Genomic DNA, 22,959 nt, shown 5'->3' with positions numbered 1-22,959 from the left:
TGTCATTATCACCAATCCACTGCATTACAGTTAAAAACGACTTTGGCTATTCCACTGATTTCTCTATGCTAGCTATGCTACCAGATTATACGAATGGGAGTTAGCATTTAGCAGTCACGTCTTCTAAACCTGAAAATGGACGACTCATAAATGTTATGCAGCGAAAACAGCCCAATATATCCAAACTGGCCTGTTACAATACATCAATCATGACAGATTTGATGAGTATCCTAGCCTAGCAGTTAAGCTCGTTGGGCCAGTAACTGAAAGGTTGTTGGTTCGAATCCCCGAGATGTCTATGTGATAAATCTGCCGATGAGCCCTTGAGCAAGGCACTTAACCCTAATTGCTCCTGTAAGTTGCTCTGTATAAGAGCATCTGCTAAATTACTAAAAAGTAATGTAAATGTCGATTTGTTGAATGTGTGCCAATCCCCCATGGTCTGCGTTCCATTGTCCTCTTTACCGGATCTATACCCAGACTACTGCATCTTGCTGGGTCTGCCATGGGCCATTTCATTTGGTATCCGTTGGTATAAAAGTTCTACCTGTTTATGTCATAAATAGTTGGTTTTCAAACACTATGAGATTTGCGGTGATGTGGAGAACAAGAACATACCCTCCCTCTGTCTAGAAACTTGTTGCAGGTTTTGAAAATCACTGTAAAAATAAATAAAAATAAAGTTTAATCATGGGTTTGAACCGGTTCAGGGAACAGAACAGAAAACCGGAAAAAAAACTAAATTTTTCGAGGAACATCTATACTGTTCTGGAACAGAACCGTTATTTTGAAAGCATGGTAACCAGTTAATAACGTTATTTTACGTTCCGGGCATTTTCAGTCTCACAAAAAATGCAACAAAGCGCCTATGCAAAGCCCTCACTCTGTCACTCAGAAACTTATTTCAGTGTCTGCCTGCCAGCTGAAAATCTTTGCCAGTGTGTGTGTGTGTAGGATACCTGCCCATCCCCCTCCGAAGTATAGGTTACTGTAGCCTACTGACATTACAAGCGTGATTCAGAATTAGGGAGAGAGATTTTTTATTAACTTTTTCAATGCTAGTTAAGGATACTATAGTTATCACGTTTCACATTGGATTTATTAACTACAAAATTGTATTTCTGGTGCCGCTCTGCACACACAAGCTTGTTGGTGTCACACCCTGGCTCTGGGACTCTATATGTTGAGCCAGGGTGTGTTCATTCTATGTGTTCTGTTTCTATGTTGGGTGTTCTAGGTTGTGTATTCTATGTTTGCCTGAGTGACTCCCAATCAGAGGCAACGAGTGTCAGCTGTTGGCTGGTTGTCTCTGATTGGGAGCCATATTTATACTGTCTGTTTTCCCTTGGTGTTTGTGGGTTTTTGTTCCGTGTTCGGTCATTGTCACCGTGGACTTCACGAGTCGTTTCTTGTTTTGTATTATGGTTACACTTTAACTAATTAAAGTATGTTCGTTCAACACGCTGCGCATTGGTCTACTTCTCTCCCAGACGATCGTGACAGAAAAACCCACCATACTAGGACCAAGCAGCATGTCCAGGAGCAGGCAGACTGGACATGGGAGGATCGCCGGCCATGGAGTGAGACTGACGAGAGGCAACCCCAAAAATTTTTTAGGGGGGGGGCACACGGCATGGACGACGGGGCTGACGGAGGCAAAAGAGGGGCGGATTCTGGAGGCCACCAGGTTACGGATACACCGCCCTGTACGTCCTGTGCGGATGCCTCACACAGAGTGTGTGAGGGTAGGCATTCAGCCAGGACGGGTTGTGGCCGCTCTTCACTCCAGGGCTCCTATCCGTCTCCACAGCCCGGTTCGGCCTGTCCCTGCTCCACGCACCAAGCCTACGGTGTGCGTCGCCAGCCCAGTCCGGCCAGTCCCTGCTCCACGCACCAAGCCTACGGTGTGCGTCGCCAGCCCGGTCCGGCCTGTCCCTGCTCCACGCACCAAGCCTACGGTGTGCGTCGCCAGCCCAGTCCGGCCAATCCCTGCTCCACGCACCAAGCCTACGGTGTGCGTCGACAGCCCAGCCCGGCCTGTCCCTGCTCCACGCACCAAGTCTAAGGTGCGCGTCGCCAGCCCGGCCCGGCCTGTTCCTGCCACTCGCACCAAGTCTACGGTGCGCGTCGCCAGCCCGGCCCGGCCTGTTCCTGCCACTCGCACCAAGTCTACGGTGCGCGTCGCCAGCCCGGCCCGGCCTGTTCCTGCCACTCGCACCAAGCCAGGGGTGCGAGTCGTCAGCCTGGTCCAGCCCGTTCCTGCTACTCGCACCAAGCCAGGGGTGCGAGTCGTCAGTCCGGTGAGGCCCGTTCCTGCTACTCGCACCAAGCCAGGGGTGCGAGTCGTCAGTCCTGTGAGGCCCGTTCCGGCTCCACGCACCAAGCCAGGGGTGCGAGTCGTCAGTCCGGTGAGGCCCGTTCCGGCTCCACGCACCAAGCCAGGGGTGCGAGTCGTCAGTCCGGTGAGGCCCGTTCCGGCTCCACGCACCAAGCCAGGGGTGCGAGTCGTCAGTCCGGTGAGGCCCGTTCCGGCTCCACGCACCAAGCCAGGGGTGCGAGTCGTCAGTCCGGTGAGGCCCGTTCCGGCTCCACGCACCAAGCTAGGGGTGCGCGTCGTCAGCCCGGTCCGGCCCGTTGCTGCTCCACGCACCAAGCCAGGGGTGCGCATCGTCAGCCCGGTCCGGTCAGTTCCTGCCTCACGCACCAAGCCAGGGGTGCGCGTCGTCAGTCTGGCACAACCCGTGCCTGGGTCATCGGTGCCAAATCAGGTACCGCTCAACTGCTCCACAACGGAGCTGAAGCTAGCCGCTCCTGCTACGTCCAGGTCAGCTCCAGCCAGCGGGGCCAGACCGGACCAGGGGCGCTATGGGGGGTTTATTGGAGGGTGGTGGGCAAGGCCGGGGCCGGAGCCGCCGCCGAGGAGGTGTGCCCACCCAGCCCTCCCCTGTTTTGCTCTTGTTGAGGCGCGGTCGCAGTCCGCGCCTTTAGGGGGGGGTACTGTCACACCCTGGCTCTGGGACTCTATATGTTGAGCCAGGGTGTGTTCATTCTATGTGTTCTGTTTCTATGTTGGGTGTTCTAGGTTGTGTATTCTATGTTTGCCTGAGTGACTCCCAATCAGAGGCAACGAGTGTCAGCTGTTGGCTGGTTGTCTCTGATTGGGAGCCATATTTATACTGTCTGTTTTCCCTTGGTGTTTGTGGGTTTTTGTTCCGTGTTCGGTCATTGTCACCGTGGACTTCACGAGTCGTTTCTTGTTTTGTATTATGGTTACACTTTAACTAATTAAAGTATGTTCGTTCAACACGCTGCGCATTGGTCTACTTCTCTCCCAGACGATCGTGACAGTTGGCTAGCTAGCTAGCTAGCTCTGGTCCAACGTTAAGCCAACTCTCGGAAGTTCAAAGACATTAAAAGTTCCTTCATAGAAGCCGCTCCTCCGTAGGTATAATATGTGGTCCTGATTCAGATAATGCATGTCAAAACAAGATGCCCAGCGCTTCAAGCCAAGCCTCCTCCTCCACCCTCGATTTCTCTCTCTCCACCCGCAAAATTTCAGTCGCATCTCGCGCCCTACACTTGTCTGTCCAATGCATGTAAATAACTATAGCTTGCCTGCTCCATAGCAAGCTGCTCTATCCACACTGATTGGTGAAGTCATTTAATGTTGAGCTAAATGTTTTTAAAAATCTATTTCCGACGTTTAGAAAGGAACAGAAAGGAACAATGTAAACCGTTACTTATTTTTGCTTTGAACTGGTTCAGAACTTTATTTTGCTGGTCGGAAACAGTGTAACAGAACAGGAAACATTTTTCTCTTTTCAGAACCAAACGATTGGAAAGTAATTTTGGTTCCAACCCCTGCTTTTAATCCTACCCTGTGATGTCACAGAGCATTTCCTTAGAACCTTTCTTCTTATATTTTTAACCGCAGATCATAGAAACGTGCCGTTTTCACATACAGTATGTAGACACTGGTATGGTGCTGGAGATAATGAATATGAGGTTGGAAAGTTGTAATAAAGCCTGTAATAAAGCACTACACTTTCCATGAACCCATGTCTCATTCAGAACTGGATAATAAAGCCTGTATCCAGTTTGGAGCTTTCCTCGTCCAACAATGGACCTCTCTCCTTTTCCTTTGTATCCATTTGTACTGTCCATCCCTCCTGTATCATTCAAGGCCTCAACTGAGACCACTGATTCTCTGGTCTTTGTAGACTTAGTGGTGACCATCATCTCACCCTCTCTTAGTTCTAGCCCCCCCAAACCCCCACTCTCTGACCCCCATTGTCCAAGACAGTGTAAAATAGTTGCCAGTGACTGGGTGTACTTTACAGGAAAGTAAACAATGTAGAGATAGCACAAGAGAGCGGGCCCAGTTTATTATCACTAAAGCCCAAGGTTGTGTTAGTGTGGTCAATAGTGAATACTATTCAGTCAGACAGGCCCTTAAGATAATTGAGGATAGGGGCTCAAACAGAGGAGAGAGGGTAATCAAATACGGCCAGATGGAATCCTTGATTAATAGCTTTAGCATACCAATACCTTTACACCATTGTGTGCATGTGTTCCGTATGACTCGTATGATTTTGAAGCCGTATTTGGCTTGACTTGAATGGATTTCACATGTTTGTTTGCAATGTTTTCATATTTCCACCCTCTCATTGTTTGTCTGGCCTAGTAATCATATGTAAAAATGGTCAGCTAACAGATACCATTACCGAAAACAACCTATATTTACTTAACATACCCTCAACCTTGCTGTTGTCAGCATCAAAACAAAGCAATAATAATAAGCCATTTAGCAGACGCTTTTATCCAAAGCGACTTACAGTCATGTGTGCATACATTTTTACGTATGGGTGGTCCCGGGGATCGAACCCACTACCCTGGCATTACAAGCGCCATGCTCTACCAATTGAGCTACAGAGGACCACTGAATCTGTGGCACAGGCCTTGTGTTTTCTATCTATAACCATATGGAGGGAGTTTTAGAATGTTATTTTAGGTGTTTTGGAATCCTACAGTTCAATGAGGGTAACAGTGTTCAGAATTTCAACAGAGAATAACATGTGCAATACCAAATTCTCAAGGGTTTAAAGGCCCAGTGCAGTCAAACACTCGATTGTCCTATCTTTTATATATTTTTCCACACTATGAAGTTGGAATAAAACTGTGAATTTATGAAATAATGATAATGCCATTTTAGTGTAAGAGCTGTTTGAAAAGACTGCCTGAAATTTCAGCCTGTTTTGGTGGGATAGAGTTTTGGCCTGCCTGGTGACATTACCAGGTGGTAAATTAGTTAATAGACCAATAAGAAAGTAAATAACAGCTAGTTTTCAGTTTTCCCCACTCAGACGACTCCCAGACAGTCCTAGCAAAATTCTTGGTTGAGAAATTGCTCTTTGCTTAGAAGCTATTAGTTTCTTTTTGACCATGTTCATTGAAAACTATCACAGTAAGGTACTTAATTGTTACCCAAAAATAATTTGATATTGAGATAAAAACGTCTGTGTTGGACCTTAAAAGTAACTGTGAAGTTAAAATCTAACTTTTAAAAGTTAATATTCTATTAACTCACACCCAAATAACCTTGTTGACTCGTTGTATACTCACTCATATCTGTGGCCAAAGCATAAATTAGAGAAGAAAAACACACAACTACCCCCCACCTCAAACAGACGGTTTAAAATATGCTTGCTATTTCCTCACATACCATGACATCACGTTGGCATATTGGCTGAGCTGGCCAATCAGTGTAAGGGTTGGGGTGAGGTGTGACCCAGGTGCGGTGCAGGATATACAGTAGGCAGTAGGCAGAGATGGTGAAACAAGGATCTTTGCTGGTGGTCCCGAAGCCAAAATACAAAATAACGGACTTATCAAGATAAAAGAAAGGCGGAGAAAATAAGTCAAAATATGAAATACTGTCCCGGGCGAAAGACCGGGGCCGGGCGATGCCTGCGGTTGGCCTGATGTTGAGACCTGACCGAGGCCCGTTAAGCGCCGCCCGACGCGCAGCGTGGGCCCACTGAACCCTGATGGGGAGAAAAGTCCAGGAGTCTCTGGAGTTGGGGTTTTGGTTCCGGCTCGCTAGCACCCCTCCCGATACTAGCGAGCCCTCCCGTTTCCCGGCTTCTCCGGGCATGAGTCGCAGTGGTGACCTGCCTAGCCGCAGTACAGGCAACGGCCCTGGCGCAGACACCTCTGCCTCTCCATCCTGGACAAGCGCGCAGCCCCCAGCTGCATAGCCTCCTCCTGAGGTGTCTCCTCCCTGAATCGGCGGAAAGCCTCCAGGTTGATAGGGGATCGCGAAGGCGCGCCTTGCATCATCCCTCTCTCATGCGCCCTCTCACAATGCAGATTGTCTACCCGCACAGAGAGTTCGACGAGGTCATCCAGTCGCTCAGGCAGCTCCCTGAAGAAGAGTTTGTCCTTCATCCCCTCCGATAGCCCCTGGGCGTAAAGGACGACCAGGGCGGCCTCCTCACATCCTGCCTCTCGAGCCCGGGTCCGTAACTCCACGTAGTAGTCCGCCACCGAACGGTCACCCTGCCGATAGGCCATGAGCCACCTCCCAGCCTAGTGCCCCGACACCACTCGAAAGGTGTCGAACACCTTGCGTAGCTCCCGGGTGAATTGGTAGGAGTCGGCGCACGCCAGAGTTTGGCTCTCCCACTCCGCGGTAGCCCAGGAAAGGGCCCGACCCGTCAACAGAGTGATGATGTAGGCTACCTGGCCCTGCTCCATCGGGAAGGAGGAGGGTTGTAGGCTGAATACCAGGGAACACTGGGTGAGGAATTCCCTGCAGCCCTCTGGACGTCCGTCATACCTCTCCGGAGATGGTAGTCGGGGTTCCCGCAATGTCGCAGGCGAGCCTGAAGACGCCGCTGCCGCGGCTTCCGCTCCACCGGCTGCTGGGGCTGGTTGTGTGTCCACCAGGCTCTGCACGGCGGATGTAAGCTGGCTGAGATTCTCGGTGGTCTGCTGCAGGCTGCGGTCGTGTTGGTTCAGCAAAGCTCTCTGTGTTGCCAATGCACTCTGATACTGTGCTGCCTCCGCTGGGTCCAAATTGGTTCCGTTTTCTGTAAGGTTTGGGGTGAGGTGTGACCTAGGTGCGGTGCAGGATATACAGTAGGCAGTAGGCAGAGATGGTGAATCAAGGATCTTTACTGGTGGTCCCGAAGCCAAAAAACAAAATAACGGACTTATCACGATAAAAGAAAGGCGGAGCAAATAAGTCTCCAAAAACCGTCTGACAGCCAAAATATGAAATACTACCTAAGACTGAAACAAATAACGAAACAGGGAGAACACTTCTCAAGTACCTGTACATAGATCTCCGATCAGACACTGAGCAGTACCGCTGGACATAGAGAATCTAGCAGAGAAAACTGAGCAAGGGAACACAGGGAAGTGAGGGCATAAATACACAGGTGAACCGATAGACACAGGTGACAACAATAGGATGATGATTAGTCCCGACTGTGAGTGATGAGGTGCCTAAGGTTGTCGGAGGATGACACCTAGTGGGTCGCTCCGGAACTGCGACCCCCTCCTGTAACAAATCAGCTGTTTAATATTTTCTTTTGTTGGAGTACGCCCACACTATTCAAACACAGAAAAGCTGCCTTTTAATATACTTAAATACAATTTCTTGGAAGGAAAAACTATTTCACTCATATCGTAATTAATGATAAGTCATATTTCATAGAACTATACAAACACTAGCCAGTTACTTTAAACAAATAAGATGCAACTATAATAGGTTATTTCTCCCATAGATGAAACACAATCTAAGCTTACATGTCTTACATTAAATCCAACACATAACCAAATAATTCAGACAACAAAAAATGAATACAGTCTTAAGCATTAGTGCTGAAGTGATGTTTATTCCAAATTGCATTATCACAATCAAGAACTCCTCAATGTAGCTCAGTGCATCATCGCAGTGTTCATTGAATGAAATGGTAATGTAGCAGATTGAAATGTAGTGTAATGTTGTTGGTTGAGATGCAGCAGCAGAGTGACATTGAGTGATCCTGGGGATAGCCTCTTTGTGTCAGTAGTAGGTCTCCTGTTCCACCCAACCTTAAAGAAGAGAACATTCAGAGAGAAGAACAACATTTGTTAGATTTCATCTCGCCACTGAAAATCTCCATGAGACAAATTAAATAATTCGGCATTCCCAATCCTACATGCCATTGTCATGTTATTACACAATAATTAACTTTGATGTAAAATTGTTGACGTTATCTTAACAGCTTGTTTTCGTCCATAGTCTCTGAGCACTTACCTCCTGGGTTTCGTCGCAAGAGGTATCTCCTACCCTCATCATAGAGGAAGATGAGCAGAGAGTAGGGTAAGGCACAGAACCACCAGCAAGGCCTGAGGAAAGAGAGAAGAGAGAAGGAAGGAGAGAAGGAAGGAGAGAAGGAAAGAGAGAAGGAAAGAGAGAAGGGAAAGAGAGAAGGGAAAGAGAGAAGGAAAAGAGAGAAGGAAAAGAGAGAAGGGAAAGAGAGAAGGGAAAGAGAGAAGGGAAAGAGAGAAGGGAAAGAGAGAAGGAAAGAGAGAAGGAAAGAGAGAAGGGAAAGAATAAAGATATTAAATTGAGCGTAAAACAGGGCGGTAATGCGCCTACAGGGCCCCTAAATGTCAAATGGTGTTTCCTCTCTTGGTTGGGCAGTAAACCCCATTACACTTCAGCTAACTAGTGAACCCCAACTGATCCTGAGGCCACAGTAGTCTCCGCCCATTGTAATATACATCCATTTTACCACTCATCTTTTAAAACAGTGGTGACCTTTGTTCCAAGCTGATATACAGAAGAGAATCTGATGGGTCTACTCACTTGAGTGGGTACATTCTGAGGGCGACATCCATTCCAGGGCAGTAGGACAGGAAGACAGCCAGGGCGGTTTCCTCAAACAGTCCGAAGATGAGAATACGGTTCCTGAGGTGGGAGGAAAAACAAAATAATAATAGTGGTTAAATTGCTGGCTTGACAGTCGCTGGACCCGGGTTTGAGTCCTGGTTCTCTACAATATACTTATACTGTACATTTGTATATCCTCTCTGTAAATTCACTCTTACTCTTCAGTTTTATGCACACTTTATCAATTTTGTGAAATTGCTCTGTCTGTATTCTGTCTCTAATGCTGTCTATTGCTAACAGCACCATATCACTAAGTACAATGCTGAGTATGTGTAAATGTACTTGACGAATAAAGCTGATTCTGATTCTGGTGATGTGAGCAGAGGTCAAGTCAAGAGCAGAGTAGTGAAGATCAATCCTAAGAAAAAACCTCTTAGGACCCAGACCTAGACCAAGACCACAAAGATAGATGTGTGTACTCACTTCATTCCCTGCTGAAGGATAGAGTTCCTCCTGGTCTTACAGATGATCAAATCGGCCCACTGTACAATTACGATACTGGCAAAGAATGCTGTGTGGCAGGTGAACTCCACAATCTTTCTGCGCTCATATGTCTGAAGGATGGATTGTAGACCATAGAAAGAGAGAGTGTGTAGAGAGACATATGGATAAAAACAAGAGAGAGAGGACATAATTATTACATTGTTACATTACAGTAGTGACGATTGCTGACTACTCTGTTACCAAATATGCGGTGAGCCTGTGCGCCAGCGGCAGTAGTGGCATCCACAAGAGGGTGCTGCACAAATGGTAGTTCTGGAGGACTAGTAGCAAGCTATCTATGAAGACCAAAGCACGGAGAAGACGTTAGGGACTGTGAGGTGCACTGCTGAGGCTACGGACCTGTCTGTCTGAATCCCTAGCAGTGACTGAGATGCTCTGTCTTTCTCAAGACCATCGATATTTCCTCTGCTGACTATCTGAAATGCAAGCTGTGCAACAACCCTGATCCGTGATCCCATCCATGACTTCTCAACTTTCTTGATACTGTATCACATTTACTGATTTATTTTGTTATCTTGAATTTCCTTATATATAAGCAATTCAGCTTTTAGCTGCCATGTATACTGGAATAAACTAAACAAAAAAATTGGGAGAGAGATTGAAAAAGCTCTCATCGAGAATTTATGACATCAAAAAAAGGCCAATGCTAATCCGTTAGTACAGCAAAAAGCAGAGCGGTGTTTGTGTACTGACCCACTGCTGGCCGTAGCTGTCCTCCAAGTCGTTCATTAACTTGTTGTCCCAGTCCACACGTATACCCAGCAGATCCATGGGCAAGAACCCGTTCTCAGCCAGGATCACAAAGTATGTGAAGAAACCGGCTGTGGCCTGCATCATACCTGTGGAGAGTAAAAATGAGGAGAGTATTTTTGTCAATGAAGAGACATTGATCAGATTGTTAATGTGCTATGAAACTGACTGGTCAACATACAACGCAACAAGACCCAGTAAAGGTAGGCAAAACAGAAGCAGGGCCAAATTAACGCCTTACCGATTTGACCGTAGGCTATGCTAATGAGCCTCTCGTTCACCAGTTTGTCAGTTTTGGGGTTTCTGGGCTGTCTCTTCATGATGTCGTTCTCAGCTTCTTCATAGGCCAGGGAGATAGCTGGGACCTTGAAGGTAATGATGGGAAAGATCATCCAAATTAGAAACATTTTGTTGGTAACTTTGATTTTAGTTCAAAGACCTTCCAAACAACCTCTAAAAAAATGCATTGTTCTTCATAATGCACCAGAACACAAGATCAGATTGTTCACAAAGGAGGAGTATCCACATCTGAAAGACCCACCATATCAGTTCCCAGGTCAATACAGAGGATGGTGACAGTTCCTAGGGGCAGTGGAATGTTGGCGAGGATGAAGAGGAGGAAGGGTGAGATTTCTGGAATATTACTGGTCAGTGTGTAGGCTATGGACTTCTTCAAGTTGTCAAAGATCAGACGGCCTGAGGGGAAATAGAGGATGGGGGGACGGGATAGTCAGGGTGATGAGAGAAGGATGGAAAAACCCAGCAGATTGATGGTCATCGCCAGAGCTTCTCTTACCCTCTTCAACACCAGTCACAATGGAGGCAAAGTTGTCATCCAGGAGGATCATGTCTGCAGCCTGCTTGGAGACGTCAGATCCAGAGATACCCATAGCAACACCAATGTCAGCCTTCTTCAGAGCCGGAGAATCGTTCACACCATCTCCTGTCACAGCCACAATAGCACCCTGTGGATAAGTAAGAGAGGTGTTTACAGATGTTAGAAATTCCAAAAGTAAGATGCAATCATCCTGACTGACTCATGAGCATGCATTAATTAAATAAAATAGTACCTGACGCTGGCAACCCTCCACAATGATCAGCTTCTGCTGAGGAGAAGTTCTGGCAAACACAATCTCAGTGTGATTAGCCAAAATGTCGTCCAACTGTTCGCCGGAAAGGTCCTTCAGCTCTCCACCGTGGACAACACAGGCCTTGGCATCTCTAGAGGGTACAAAGATGGAAAATAAAAAATACAAGCTAAATATAGGGGCTTGTATTGGTATGTTCTGATGATGCCCCCAAAAGGCTAAATAAATGTTTCTGTCACTCCTCTTTAAGTGTAGATAGTATGATGACATACACTGAAATGATCCCAAACAAACTGCAACATACCTTGGATTGACCTCAGAAACTGGAATTTTCAGACGAGCAGAAATGTCCTCAACAGTCTCGTTTCCTTCAGAGATGATGCCCACACCCTTGGCAATGGCCTTAGCAGTGATGGGATGATCACCAGTGACCATGATAACCTAATGGAAGGAAGGGAAGAGGAGTGGTCTGATCACAGTGGCTGCTATGTGGATTGACTGAAGAGTTGTGTTTAGTGTGATAATGCCATACCTTGATTCCAGCACTCCTGCACTTTCCCACAGCGTCAGGCACAGCAGCACGGGGGGGGTCAATCATGGACATTAGGCCAACGAAGCACAGATTCTCAGTGGGGAAGTTCACCTCTTCGCAGTCAAAGTCAAAGCCTACGGCAAACTGGTCATCAGGGAGCTGGAAATGGCAGAAACCTGAAAAGGACACAGAGTCAGTGACACGCTAGAACCAATCCTGCATGTTCTAGACCAGTCAGGGTCGAACTGCATTGCGGTCGCAAATAAATAAAGAGTACAGATTATTGTATGGGACAGTATACAAATGGTTTTGAGAAAGATCATTTTAATATATTGTTTATTTATGGAGTAAATATTTTTATTGATTTCTTTTCATTTTGAAAATGTAATGAATTGAAGGTTAGTTGTTGATGTAAAAATAGACATTTACCAATTTTAAAGCGGCAATCAGCAGATGAAACAATAACAAAGCGGTCTCCACACCCCTGGTTCGGTAAAAAGCTGAGGGATGGGGCTGGAGAAATGATACCCCTCATAGACAGAGCTATAGATGCAAGGATTGACCATCCATGATATCAAAATGATTTTGACGCTATATAGTGTTTGTTTACATTTACTTTGTTTACAAACATTGGGTTATTTTGGGTTATGATGGTTTACGACAGTTAAACTAAGCTCATGAGGCATTTATTCAATGGGTACTTATCAATAATTTACAAGTCAAAAAATGGATGTAGCAACTCGAGATTGCCACTTTAAGGTTATGTCATTAGATTTGGGGTGGGGTCACAATAAATTCTGGTGGAAAAAATGGGGTCCCCGCTGAAAAAGTTTAAATACCACTGTTCTAGTCTGTTCATTCAGTCCAAAACCTTTGAATGCATATTATCCCATATTGGCGTGTGCCCTGTTACCGAGCACTCTCTCTCCCAGCCCTCCCAGCTCTTCGTAGGCGTTCTGGAAGGCTTCCTTCATCTCGTCATCCAGAGGCTGTTCTTTGCCCTGGATCAAAATGGTGGAGCAGCGGTCCAGGATCCTCTCAGGGGCGCCCTTCATCACCAGCAGGTGCTTGGACTCTCCGGCCAGGATGTTCTTATGAATGGAGAGCTAGGGGCGAAATGAATTGGTTTTTGATCAGATGACACCATGAAGAGAGTTTAAATTTAAATTAGCAGGCAATGACCAGTGAGTAGCCTACAGTGCCTGGTAAACTAAAGTTCTGGCAACTTATTGGATGTCGATACAAAGTGGCATTTCCAAGCTGATTGAGAAAAGCCATCCATCCTGATTTTAAGTCACACCACCTTCTACAACTCAGTTTAACCCTTTGTTAACCCACAGATACTACAAAGAGCGCATGTGGTTACCTGGTATTTGTTGGTCGAGTTGAAGGGAATCTCAGCGATCTTGCTGTACTTTTCTCTCATGTCTTTGACAGATCCGCAACACAGCTCGATACACTTCAGCAGGGCAGACTCTGAAGCATCACCAGCCACATCTCTCTTGAGGATTGGTACGTTGTTCTGTTCTGCCAAGAAGACGGCGCGGTTGCACAGGCCAGCGACTCTAGCCAGGGCAGCCCAGGTGGCAGAGCTTTTGTCGAAGCAGGTACCGCTCTGGTTCTCTGTGGTGTCAGCCTCATGGATCTGGTTGTCGAACCACATGTGAGCCACGGTCATTCTGTTCTGAGTCAGGGTTCCAGTCTTGTCGGAACAGATGGTGGAGGTGGAGCCCAGGGTCTCAACAGCTTCGAGATTCTTCACCAGGCAGTTCTTCTTGGCCATACGCTTGGCAGTCAGAGTTAGACACACCTACGATAGAAAGCCATAGCAGACAGTTAAAAAATCAACAATGAGACAAAATAAGTTTTGTTGTTAGGACTAAAGTTTTTGTTAAACATGACTCTTCATCGGTACTCACAGTTACAGTAGCCAGGAGACCCTCTGGCACATTAGCGACGATGATTCCAATGAGGAAGATGACAGCTTCCAGCCAACCATATCCCAGAATGAGGGAGAGGACAAAGAAAGACACGCCCAGGAAGACGGCCACACCGGTGATGATGTGGATAAAGTGCTCAATCTCTTTGGCTATAGGCGTCTTCCCACCCTCCAGACTCGTGGCCAAGGTGGCGATACGACCCATTACAGTGTGGTCACCAGTGTTGATGACGATACCTCTGGCAGTTCCTGACAAAACATGGAGAATATGGTTTAGAATAACAAAATGTCTTAGCGATACATTTAAAGTTATTTGAACTATTCAATCACTACGGCTAGTTACAGAAGTTATTTACCTTCAACACAGTTGGTAGAGAAGAAGGCAATGTTCCTCGTCTCCAGGGGGTTGTCATTGGAGAAATCCGGAGTACGTGTCTGGGGCTCAGATTCACCAGTGAGGGAGGAGTTGTCCACCTGAGTGGGAAAAGAGAATTGCATCAATACAACATTGAATGACACTAAAGGTGTCCGCATGCTTCCCATCCGAAACAGTTCAGAACAGCTTGTCATATATTATGACGACATTTTGAGGCATTTTTATTCGTTTTGGTCTTCAGCAAGTTTTTTGGGGGCTGTTCGTGCACACAACATTTTTCTCGAGGCCAGCCGAAGTTCGGGAGCCGAAGTCTACGCCCCTTCGTCGGTCATTGGTCAACAGTAGGAATTCCTCAATGAAGTGTTTGTTGTTGTTCAACGATAGACGACTCGTTTTCATGCAAATTTTTTCACTTGAGAAATACTGCACAAAACAGCTTAGTTAGATTGTGCGACTAAGATCTCCTTAGCAAAAACTACAACATTTCAGACAGATTTCTTGAATTATCTTACATTAATTCTGACTATTTTGAGAAAGTGTATACTGCCTACGGTGTCTCAAAATGGACAAACAGTACTATTGGTCTTTTAGGTATTTTAAGGGAGTATGCGAGCACACTCGTTCGGTTCGCCTAACTGAGTTCGGACCGAAGTTTTTGGAAGGCTACGTGTGTGACACATGATCTTGGATTGTAAAGTACCCACCTTGCAGCCGCTGGCAGAGACGATACGCAAATCAGCTGGGATCCTGTCTCCACCTTTCACCTCCACCAGATCTCCAACTACCACTTCTTCAGCGTTGATGTTCTTCTTCTCACCGTCACGGACAACCAGGGCTTGCTACAAGGCAGGTGACAGGATTACAATCCGTAGACATGACAATATAATCAAGTTCTTCTCAGAGGTGTTTGAAAAGGCAGAAGTCTAACCTGTGGGACCAGGTTCTTGAAGGAGTCCATGATCTTTGAGCTCTTGGCCTCTTGGTAGTAGGAGAAACAGCCAGTGACAATCACGACAACAGAGAGTACAACACCCAGGTACAACTGTGAGGGACAGAAACGAAGAGGCAGAAAGACTATGAGACTATTACGTTACGGTTAAGTGAGAAAACCCTTTCAGGCACTGGAGGCATCGTAGTTTTTGTTAAGTCTAAAATTATCTCAGAATTCTATGATTCTCACATTATCATTGGCCGGCTCATCCTCGGAGGCGGCCTGGATTCCGTAGGCCAGGAAGCAGAGCATAGCTCCGATCCATAGCAGCATGGAGAACCCGCCAAAGAGCTGCCTGCAGAACTTCACCCACTCAGGGGTAGTGGGAGGAGGGGTCAGGGTGTTGGGGCCATCGCGAAGAAGGATCTCCTTAGCCCGAGCTGAGGTTAGACCCTGGGTGGGGGAGGGATGAGAGAAAAGGAGAGAGGGAAAAGGTAGAGTGAAGGGAAAGGAGGAGGGAGGGAAGAGGGACGAGCAAGAGGTAGAGTAAGAGGTAGTAGAGTGATTACCTATGGAACTCAAAACTTCCCCCTCCCCTTGTGTCAGCAAGAAAATCTGTCAAGCTAACCCCCCCCTCCCCCACACACACACACACCACCTCGCCCCTCATCACTACATAGTGCTTTCAATGTTCCCGTGTGAATGTGGCCCTTGTAGTGGAAATTCTGCTTAATCCCTGGATCAAATATCAACAGATCATTATCTATGCTCCATCACCAAAATAGTGTTTAACTGTTATCCTTTCCACACAAAATAATGTTTAGGCCTGTCCTAATTGTACACCACACAAAGCTGAAGATATTGCACCAATTGTGTGCCCTGCATTAGGCCTATCCAATGGCTTGTTTAAAATGGTTCATGTGTATCTGACTTGTTGTCACACATATGGAAAAAGTCTCATCCATATGCACTATGCACCGTTTTAACTTGTGTTTTTATGTTGTGTTTTATGTTGTATTTACTATGTATGCCACTTTCCTGGCCAGGGCTCACTTGTAAAAGAGACATAAATCTCAATGTGACCTCTGGTTAAATAAAGGATTAAATAATAATAATAATAATAATAATAATAATAATAATAATAATGTGAAGGGAGTCACACTATCGGAAAATATATATTTGACTCCAAACTCTGTGTAAACTTTAGGAAGATATAGATATGTTTCATATGCAAAGATTCAGTGGTAGATAGTTCTACCTACGATATGACCTCGTGCCGTAACCTCCATGACCTCAATACTCTTCAAATTACAGTCAGCAATAATCCTTAGGAGCAACAGATCCAACTGGTTGTCAGTTTAAAAGGCACACATGCACACACACACATATACACTCACTCACCCTGGCTAAGTCTGTGCCGTATTTCCTGTGAAGTTCATCCAAGGTCAACTTGTGGTCATCCTAAATCAGAGAGAGAGAGAGAGAGAGAGAGAGAGAGAGAGAGAGAAAGAGAAAGAGAGAGAGAGAGAGAGAATGAAAGAAAGAAAGAAAGAAAGTTGCTTGTTGAACTAGGGAGTTCTCTCAACTTTTCCCCATGGCGAAAGTATATGCAGAACATTCATAGTTATGAAACACATTCCTCAAACAATTTGAAATGATCCTAGGCATGATAAGGTCATGCTGCATCGAATTTTAATATAAACCATAGATAAGTCATGCGTTTCTGTATGACGGATGGAATTGTTTGGTTCACATTCCTTCCCTGAAAGAGTACTGCACAGTGCACACGTACGTTTTTATTCTCCTGCATGTTTAAAAACAAGTTGTTTCCAAAGATAGGCTACTGTTCCTCTAAAGTTTAAACACAGGCTATTGGGGTTTTAAAACGGCCTCCAAGACTCACTGCAGAGTAATAGCAAGGAAATTCAAATGCAGATGAGTACCCAAATACAAATCTAGAAACAAAAGAGCTTGATGCACATTTGAAAGGTTGTATGCTGCATATTTTCTGGTCCACAGAGACTAATAGGCTTCCTGTTTACTTAAGTATTTTCTTGCAGAAAATAATGACATTTTTTATGCTATATCATACTATTTTAATAATCTCTGGGACTACGGATTAAAATAATTTTTGCAGCCAACTCAAGTGCTTTGATGTGAAAATTGCATATGGATTAATGTGCATTGTTCATGTCTACTAAATTCGATTAATTGAATTAGTCAATTAATACATAACCAGTTTTCCTCACCAGGTCAACTTCCTTTTTCAGATCGTCCATGTCCTTCTTCTCCTTTGCTTTCTTCACCTCCTTTTTACTCTTTTTATTTCCATTGTCCTCTGAGGTCGCCGCCAGCTTATAATCATCTTTCCCCTTCTGTATGTCAAAAGGTACGTTAATGATGAGAAAGTGTAAACTATCAATGTGCCTCTTTCCTAATCAGGGTTTAGATAAGGAGTACATTTAGAACTTCATAACATGTAGAACTTTATAAAACAAACTAAGAAGCAGCCATGAACCGAGGGCTAAACGTTTAATATGAACTGCAAAAAAACAACATATTTTTTAAAGTTGAAAGAACACAATATAAGTAAATCCAAATCCTGATACTCAAAAGTGTAATCCAGACTTACTCCAAGCCCCATACTTGCACTGCTGTCCTAGGACTCTCAATCCCAGTGGTTTGTAAAGAGAATATACTTGCTCCTTATCCTGAGAAACTCCACCTGTTACACGTCTACGTCTCTCTCTCGCTTTCTCGACGTCTCGAGGCACCCCAGAGCTCCCTGGATAGCTAACTCAGGTTTGAATATATTTATATACCCGACTGGTTTACCTGCCCAAGGGGAGGTACACAGGAGGAATGAGGCAGGTGAGTGGAGAGGGGGCTGAGGATGGGAGGGGTTGGGGAGAAGGAGGGGGATCTGTGAAATGTAATTTATTTATTTATTCAACCTTCACCTATACAGCTTGGTCATTTTGACGACAAGGCCCCTGAAAGAAAGAATCTGTCTGAACTTGACAGTAATAACATTGTGTAGTGGAATGGAAAAGAAGTTGACAGTAATAACAGTGTGTAGTGGAATGGAAAAGAACAAGAACAATGAACGAATAAAGATAATTTTCTTTCTCTCTGCTGTACTTACTTTCTCACTTGTTGGTTGATTGAAAGAAATCCTGCACCTTTGAAGCTAAATAATATCACGAAAAGCTGTTGAAGTGCGCATAGAGAACTGTGTTTGTACATTCATTCTCACACATGAAACATAAGTTGCCAGTATAGAAACCAAGGCCATGAGCCTTTGTGCGGTGGCGTGTTGGTTGTTGCAATTATAACAAACAATACTGACTTTGACCCAGAGGCCATCTTATCCGCCTTCCAACTGGACAACGTCACAGCACATTAATTCCTTGACCTTTGGTGTCACATGTAAATCCACAGGTTAAGATGGAGGCTGTGGGGAACTGTGCATACCCTTGACACACAGGGAGCGGTTGTCCTTCTGGAGGCAGGGTGGAGGGCCGTGGGTGTCTATTTAGTAAACGTCTGGCTGTTTGTGGTTGTCAGTCTGTGGGTAGAGGCGGGCGGTAAGAGAGGTGGGGGGGGGTGTAGATTTCACATTTACATTTTAATCATTTAGCAGACGCTCTAATCCAGAGCGATTTACAGTTAGTGCATACATTTTTTTTTTCATACTAGATGTATAACACCAGTTAATTAAAACAATAGCAACATCAAAACTTTTATGCTTTATTAAAAACACAACATTATCAGATAGACTCTATTCATTTTACAAAGTTAAAAGTGCATACCTTTAAAGTTGGTAAGCCATACTCTCTCCTAGCTATACATTAAATCGGCAATATGATAATTATTCCATAGTAGCCGTTATACCTTGTGGATGGAAATATAGAGAAAGAAATAATTACATGATAGATGAATAGATGGAAAAAGAGAGAGAGTTTGTGAAAGAGTGTGTGTGTGCGTATTTTAGAGATATGTCAACTGTACTGCGCCACCTTTTTTATACACGAGGGGAGGTCCTCGGGACAAGTTAAGTACAGGGTTGTCAAATGATTGAGATGAACAATAGTTAACCAAAGTGCCAAGGTTTATTAACATAGAGGGCACACACAATGGATTAGCAGCAGGGCAAGAAATACTACCAAGTTTTCAAGGCTCAATCCTTGCATGTAAAACGCTTCAAGGAGAATATCATGCAAATGTAGATAAAGTATATTCACAATCGTTTTAAGATAATACACTTGTGAGAAAAAAAAAACTTTGTAAGATAGCACACGTGATGAAACATTCTTTGTAAGATAGCATACTCAAGATGAAACACTCTTTGAAAGATAACACACTTGTGATAATTTTCATGCTAAAGCACACACATGAATTCATAAGAGTTGCCACTGCTCTCTAACCAAAATAGCCCCCCAAAAGACAACCAGCCCTGGAGGGTTCTGGGGAAGTGGTGACAAAATAAGACAAATATACAAAAAAAACATATAACAAAGACAGTTGAACTAGTCCGACTGCCAAAGCAACCCCAAATATTTTGCCTGAATACCAGCTTCTCAACAAAAAAATGAAATCCTACCTACCTAATGTAAGGGACACAAACTAACATTAAGTAACGTTTTGCTAATACTTTCTTCATTCTCGATTCGGAAGAAAAGCGTATCTTATAAATGTCTGTTCAGTTGCAGGTGGTTCTCCCAAAACCAGAGAATATTTTAAAAAGTTGATCAAATCCAAGTTTTGCACGTTTTCCACCGAGTGAGGAGTTCCCTCGCCATTTTAGCTGCCAGACATCTAGCATTTCCCAACATCTTTGCAGGAACTAGTCATTTCTATGCGACGCGTCCATGGCCACGTGTAAAAGTTGATGACACCGCATCACACAGTGCGACCAAAACAAAGATTTAAACACATGCATGAGGCATTTCTCTCTCAATACAAAACGTGGATTTTTCCTATCTTTCTGAATATTCTCTGGTTTTTGGAGAACCACCTTCAACTGAACACAGACATTTATAAGATACACTCTTCTTCCTGAAGCGAGAACGAAGAAAGTATCGGCAAGAACAGGTCCTCGTTTCCCAGTTGCGATGTAACTTAAGCGTTACGATGATCGTACCAGATGCATCATTATTTACACTATTTAACTTTTTAAGTGTTTCCTCAAACAAGCACGTAGAGAGAACGTTCGCTAAGTGCGTCGTTAGACAATGTGTCGATACTGATAGGATCGAAAGACAGGCAGCGCTGCTCTCGGGTCAGCTTTCTCCATTCAAATATTACCTTAACATTATAATTATTCCACAATACTGATGACGGATCAGCTCCTAGAGAGAGATTAGCACCTATGGCTACAAACAGGCTAATGAGATGGCTTACTATGCTTACCCAATAATAATGCACTAAATCACAGGTTGGGCCCATCATTGTGCACGTTTTCACACATCAGGAAACACATTGAGGCAAAAATTTCAGACAGTAGCCTAGTCGCAAAATAGAACTCAATTGATTGACCATAAAATAGATTTCAATATGATTGAAATAGCCTATATAGGCCCATGTAGCCTATGTATCTTTTAATGCAGTCATCTCAGTTTTCATTTGAAGCATTAATTTATCCTTCACTTGTTTGTAACTATTGCAAATACTTTGGACACTTTGTATTTGTAGTCAACTTCGTTCTGAAGTTATCAGCAGTCACAGTCAGATAGATAGAATCAAGATGTTTAGGCTATGTTTAGCGGAGATCTTCTATGAATAAAGTGACGCGGAACGGCAAAAAAGCATCTAACGAAGCACTTTGGCTGCTCTACGTGTGGTCTGGATCACTCGTAGATGTGCAAAGGTTTTTAAGAGCCACTTTACTAATGAAGGCTATCGGAAACACCTCGGCGACTAAAGATACATCGTAAGAAGGTTCTAACGATGATCTTAACTCTACAAAGGCTCTGGGCAACAAGGCCCTGGTTAGTTGAAAATCTGCTTCCAACCCTTTCTACTAGCCAAGGTATAATGGCAACTATGGCAGAATTCACATATCGCTAACTCTCTCCAGGCCTACGCAACCAACAAAACGGTGTCAATGCTGCGTCTCGCAGACAACGTTGATCCTGTCTCAAAACAGCGGCGAACACGTCACTGAAACACAAATCATCGTTTTACATGGCTGTCGTATACTTTAGCAAGCGGTAAAACATTCACAGACCAACAAACAAAAGTTAGCTTACCCAAAGTTCGACTAACTTTGACAAACACAGCCAGCATGGGTGAACAGTGATGTGCACCGTCCCTTGTCCTCCGGGTCGGAAACAAAGCTCCCAAACAAAGGTATTTATGGCATTGCTCACCTCATCTCATACCAGCCCCTAGGTGCGACTGACTACAGAGACAAGGGAGGGGAGAAAGACAGAGAGAAACTGTGTGTGTCAAAGAGAGACCTGTTCCATATTTAGAGCAAACATGATCAGTGTGTACGCTTCTTAGAGGTGACCCCTCCCTGCATTGTGGACAAACAAACACAAAATTGAACTGGCACCTGTATTTGAAATGCTTGAGCCACATCCGCTCTCACCGTTTCATTTGTTGCTACCCAGATAACTGCAAAAGAGGAAAGTTCTTGGAAAACTGACATTCAAAGCTGATGTTTATGATTCTGAGACATTAGCATTAGCACAGGGGCCTGTTTTCATATGTTTAAGACTCCAACCGTGAATAGTTTCTGTTTTGAGAGGTAACTCTGCAATGATCCCTCAACACCTGTGGAATTCCAACACTCACTGACTAGAGAGAAAGGGGGAGAGAGAGGGGAAACACACAACTGCACATAACTTCACACACACATCACTGTGGATGAGAACAGTGGGCCCTGGATAGTCCTGCTCTTCTCCATCTTACTTTGACATGGCTTTGTCCTCTACCCAGACCTGGACACAGAGAGATGGGGAGAAAGAGGAACGGGGGGTGTAGATGAGGATGGAGGGATTCAGGACAGAGAGAGCAGGGGAAGAAAGACAATTGTAGAAGGAAGGAAAGAGGAAGAGCGGTTAAGAGCTCATCACAGTGTAATAAAACCTTATTGCTCTGAGGCTTACACACACAAACGCGCACACACACACACACATACACACACACACACACATACACACACATGCACCCTAAACAGCCTCTTTGATTATGTGGGATTATTGTGGATTACACAAGGTTAGACCACTATGCATTTGTACCAGTGTGAAGGACCTAAACCAGGGGGGATTCATATCCGGGCCTAGAGGTCTGAGCAATCAACCCGTCGGCCATTCACAATCTCTCCATTCCTAATCCCACAGGGATACACATCTGGCCAATCCAGCCACAGTTTACTGTCTTGATTAGAAGCGAGTGAGGGAGAGGAGGGGAAATTAAAGGATGTGGAGAGACATGCATTAGGGAAAACATGAGAGGAATTGAGAGAGAGACCCAGGTGTGAGAGAAAGAGAGTGAGACGGAAGAAAGAGATGGAGACAGAGAAATAGGGGTGGAGAAAACGAATAGAGAAAGGTGGTAAGAGAGAAAAAAGGAGAAAGAGAGAAAGAATGTCTACTGGTCTCTGGTGGGTGTCCCTGTCTCCTAGTGAAGCTGTCATGTGACCAAGCTCAGCGTCTCTCACGTTTCTCTACCACAGGATCACATCCATCATCACAAAGGGAGGGAAATAACTAAAGAAAGTTTGAAAGAGAGAACGGAAGAAGCGAAAGGTGGAAAAAAAATCAAGAAGGGAAGTAAACAGAAAGAGAGCAAGAGAGAAATACTGAAAGTTTAGTAGATAAAGTAAAAAACAAAAGAATGAAATAAAGGAGAGAGAGCAGCAGGGCTCTGCCAGTACCAGCCTCCTC

General features: G+C 44.8%; 1 protein-coding gene across 1 annotated transcript; it reads right to left on the bottom strand.

Annotated features, from left to right (window-relative positions):
• Nucleotides 1-7,868: 7,868 nt before the first annotated feature.
• LOC311125836 (sodium/potassium-transporting ATPase subunit alpha-1-like) lies at nt 7,869-18,310 on the bottom strand (the record flags this gene model as incomplete). Its single annotated transcript, XM_084199868.1, is given in 22 exon segments — nt 7,869-8,100; nt 8,306-8,397; nt 8,861-8,962; nt 9,368-9,498; nt 10,142-10,287; nt 10,440-10,563; nt 10,740-10,894; nt 10,995-11,163; nt 11,269-11,419; nt 11,591-11,727; nt 11,819-11,994; nt 12,732-12,924; nt 13,185-13,628; nt 13,738-14,006; nt 14,114-14,231; nt 14,838-14,972; nt 15,062-15,175; nt 15,314-15,517; nt 16,466-16,525; nt 17,314-17,439; nt 18,210-18,232; nt 18,235-18,310. Coding segments are annotated over 22 exon segments (3,174 nt in total). The 3' UTR covers nt 7,869-8,071.
• Between the last annotated feature and the right edge of the window lie 4,649 nt (nt 18,311-22,959).

The sequence above is a fragment of the Coregonus lavaretus genome, assembly GCF_964263955.1.
Source record: "Coregonus lavaretus genome assembly, contig: HAP1_SCAFFOLD_533, whole genome shotgun sequence".
Classification (NCBI taxonomy): Eukaryota; Metazoa; Chordata; class Actinopteri; order Salmoniformes; family Salmonidae; genus Coregonus; species Coregonus lavaretus.
The sequence above is the reverse complement of the archived record's forward strand: the minus strand, read 5'-3'. Positions and strand labels throughout refer to the sequence as shown.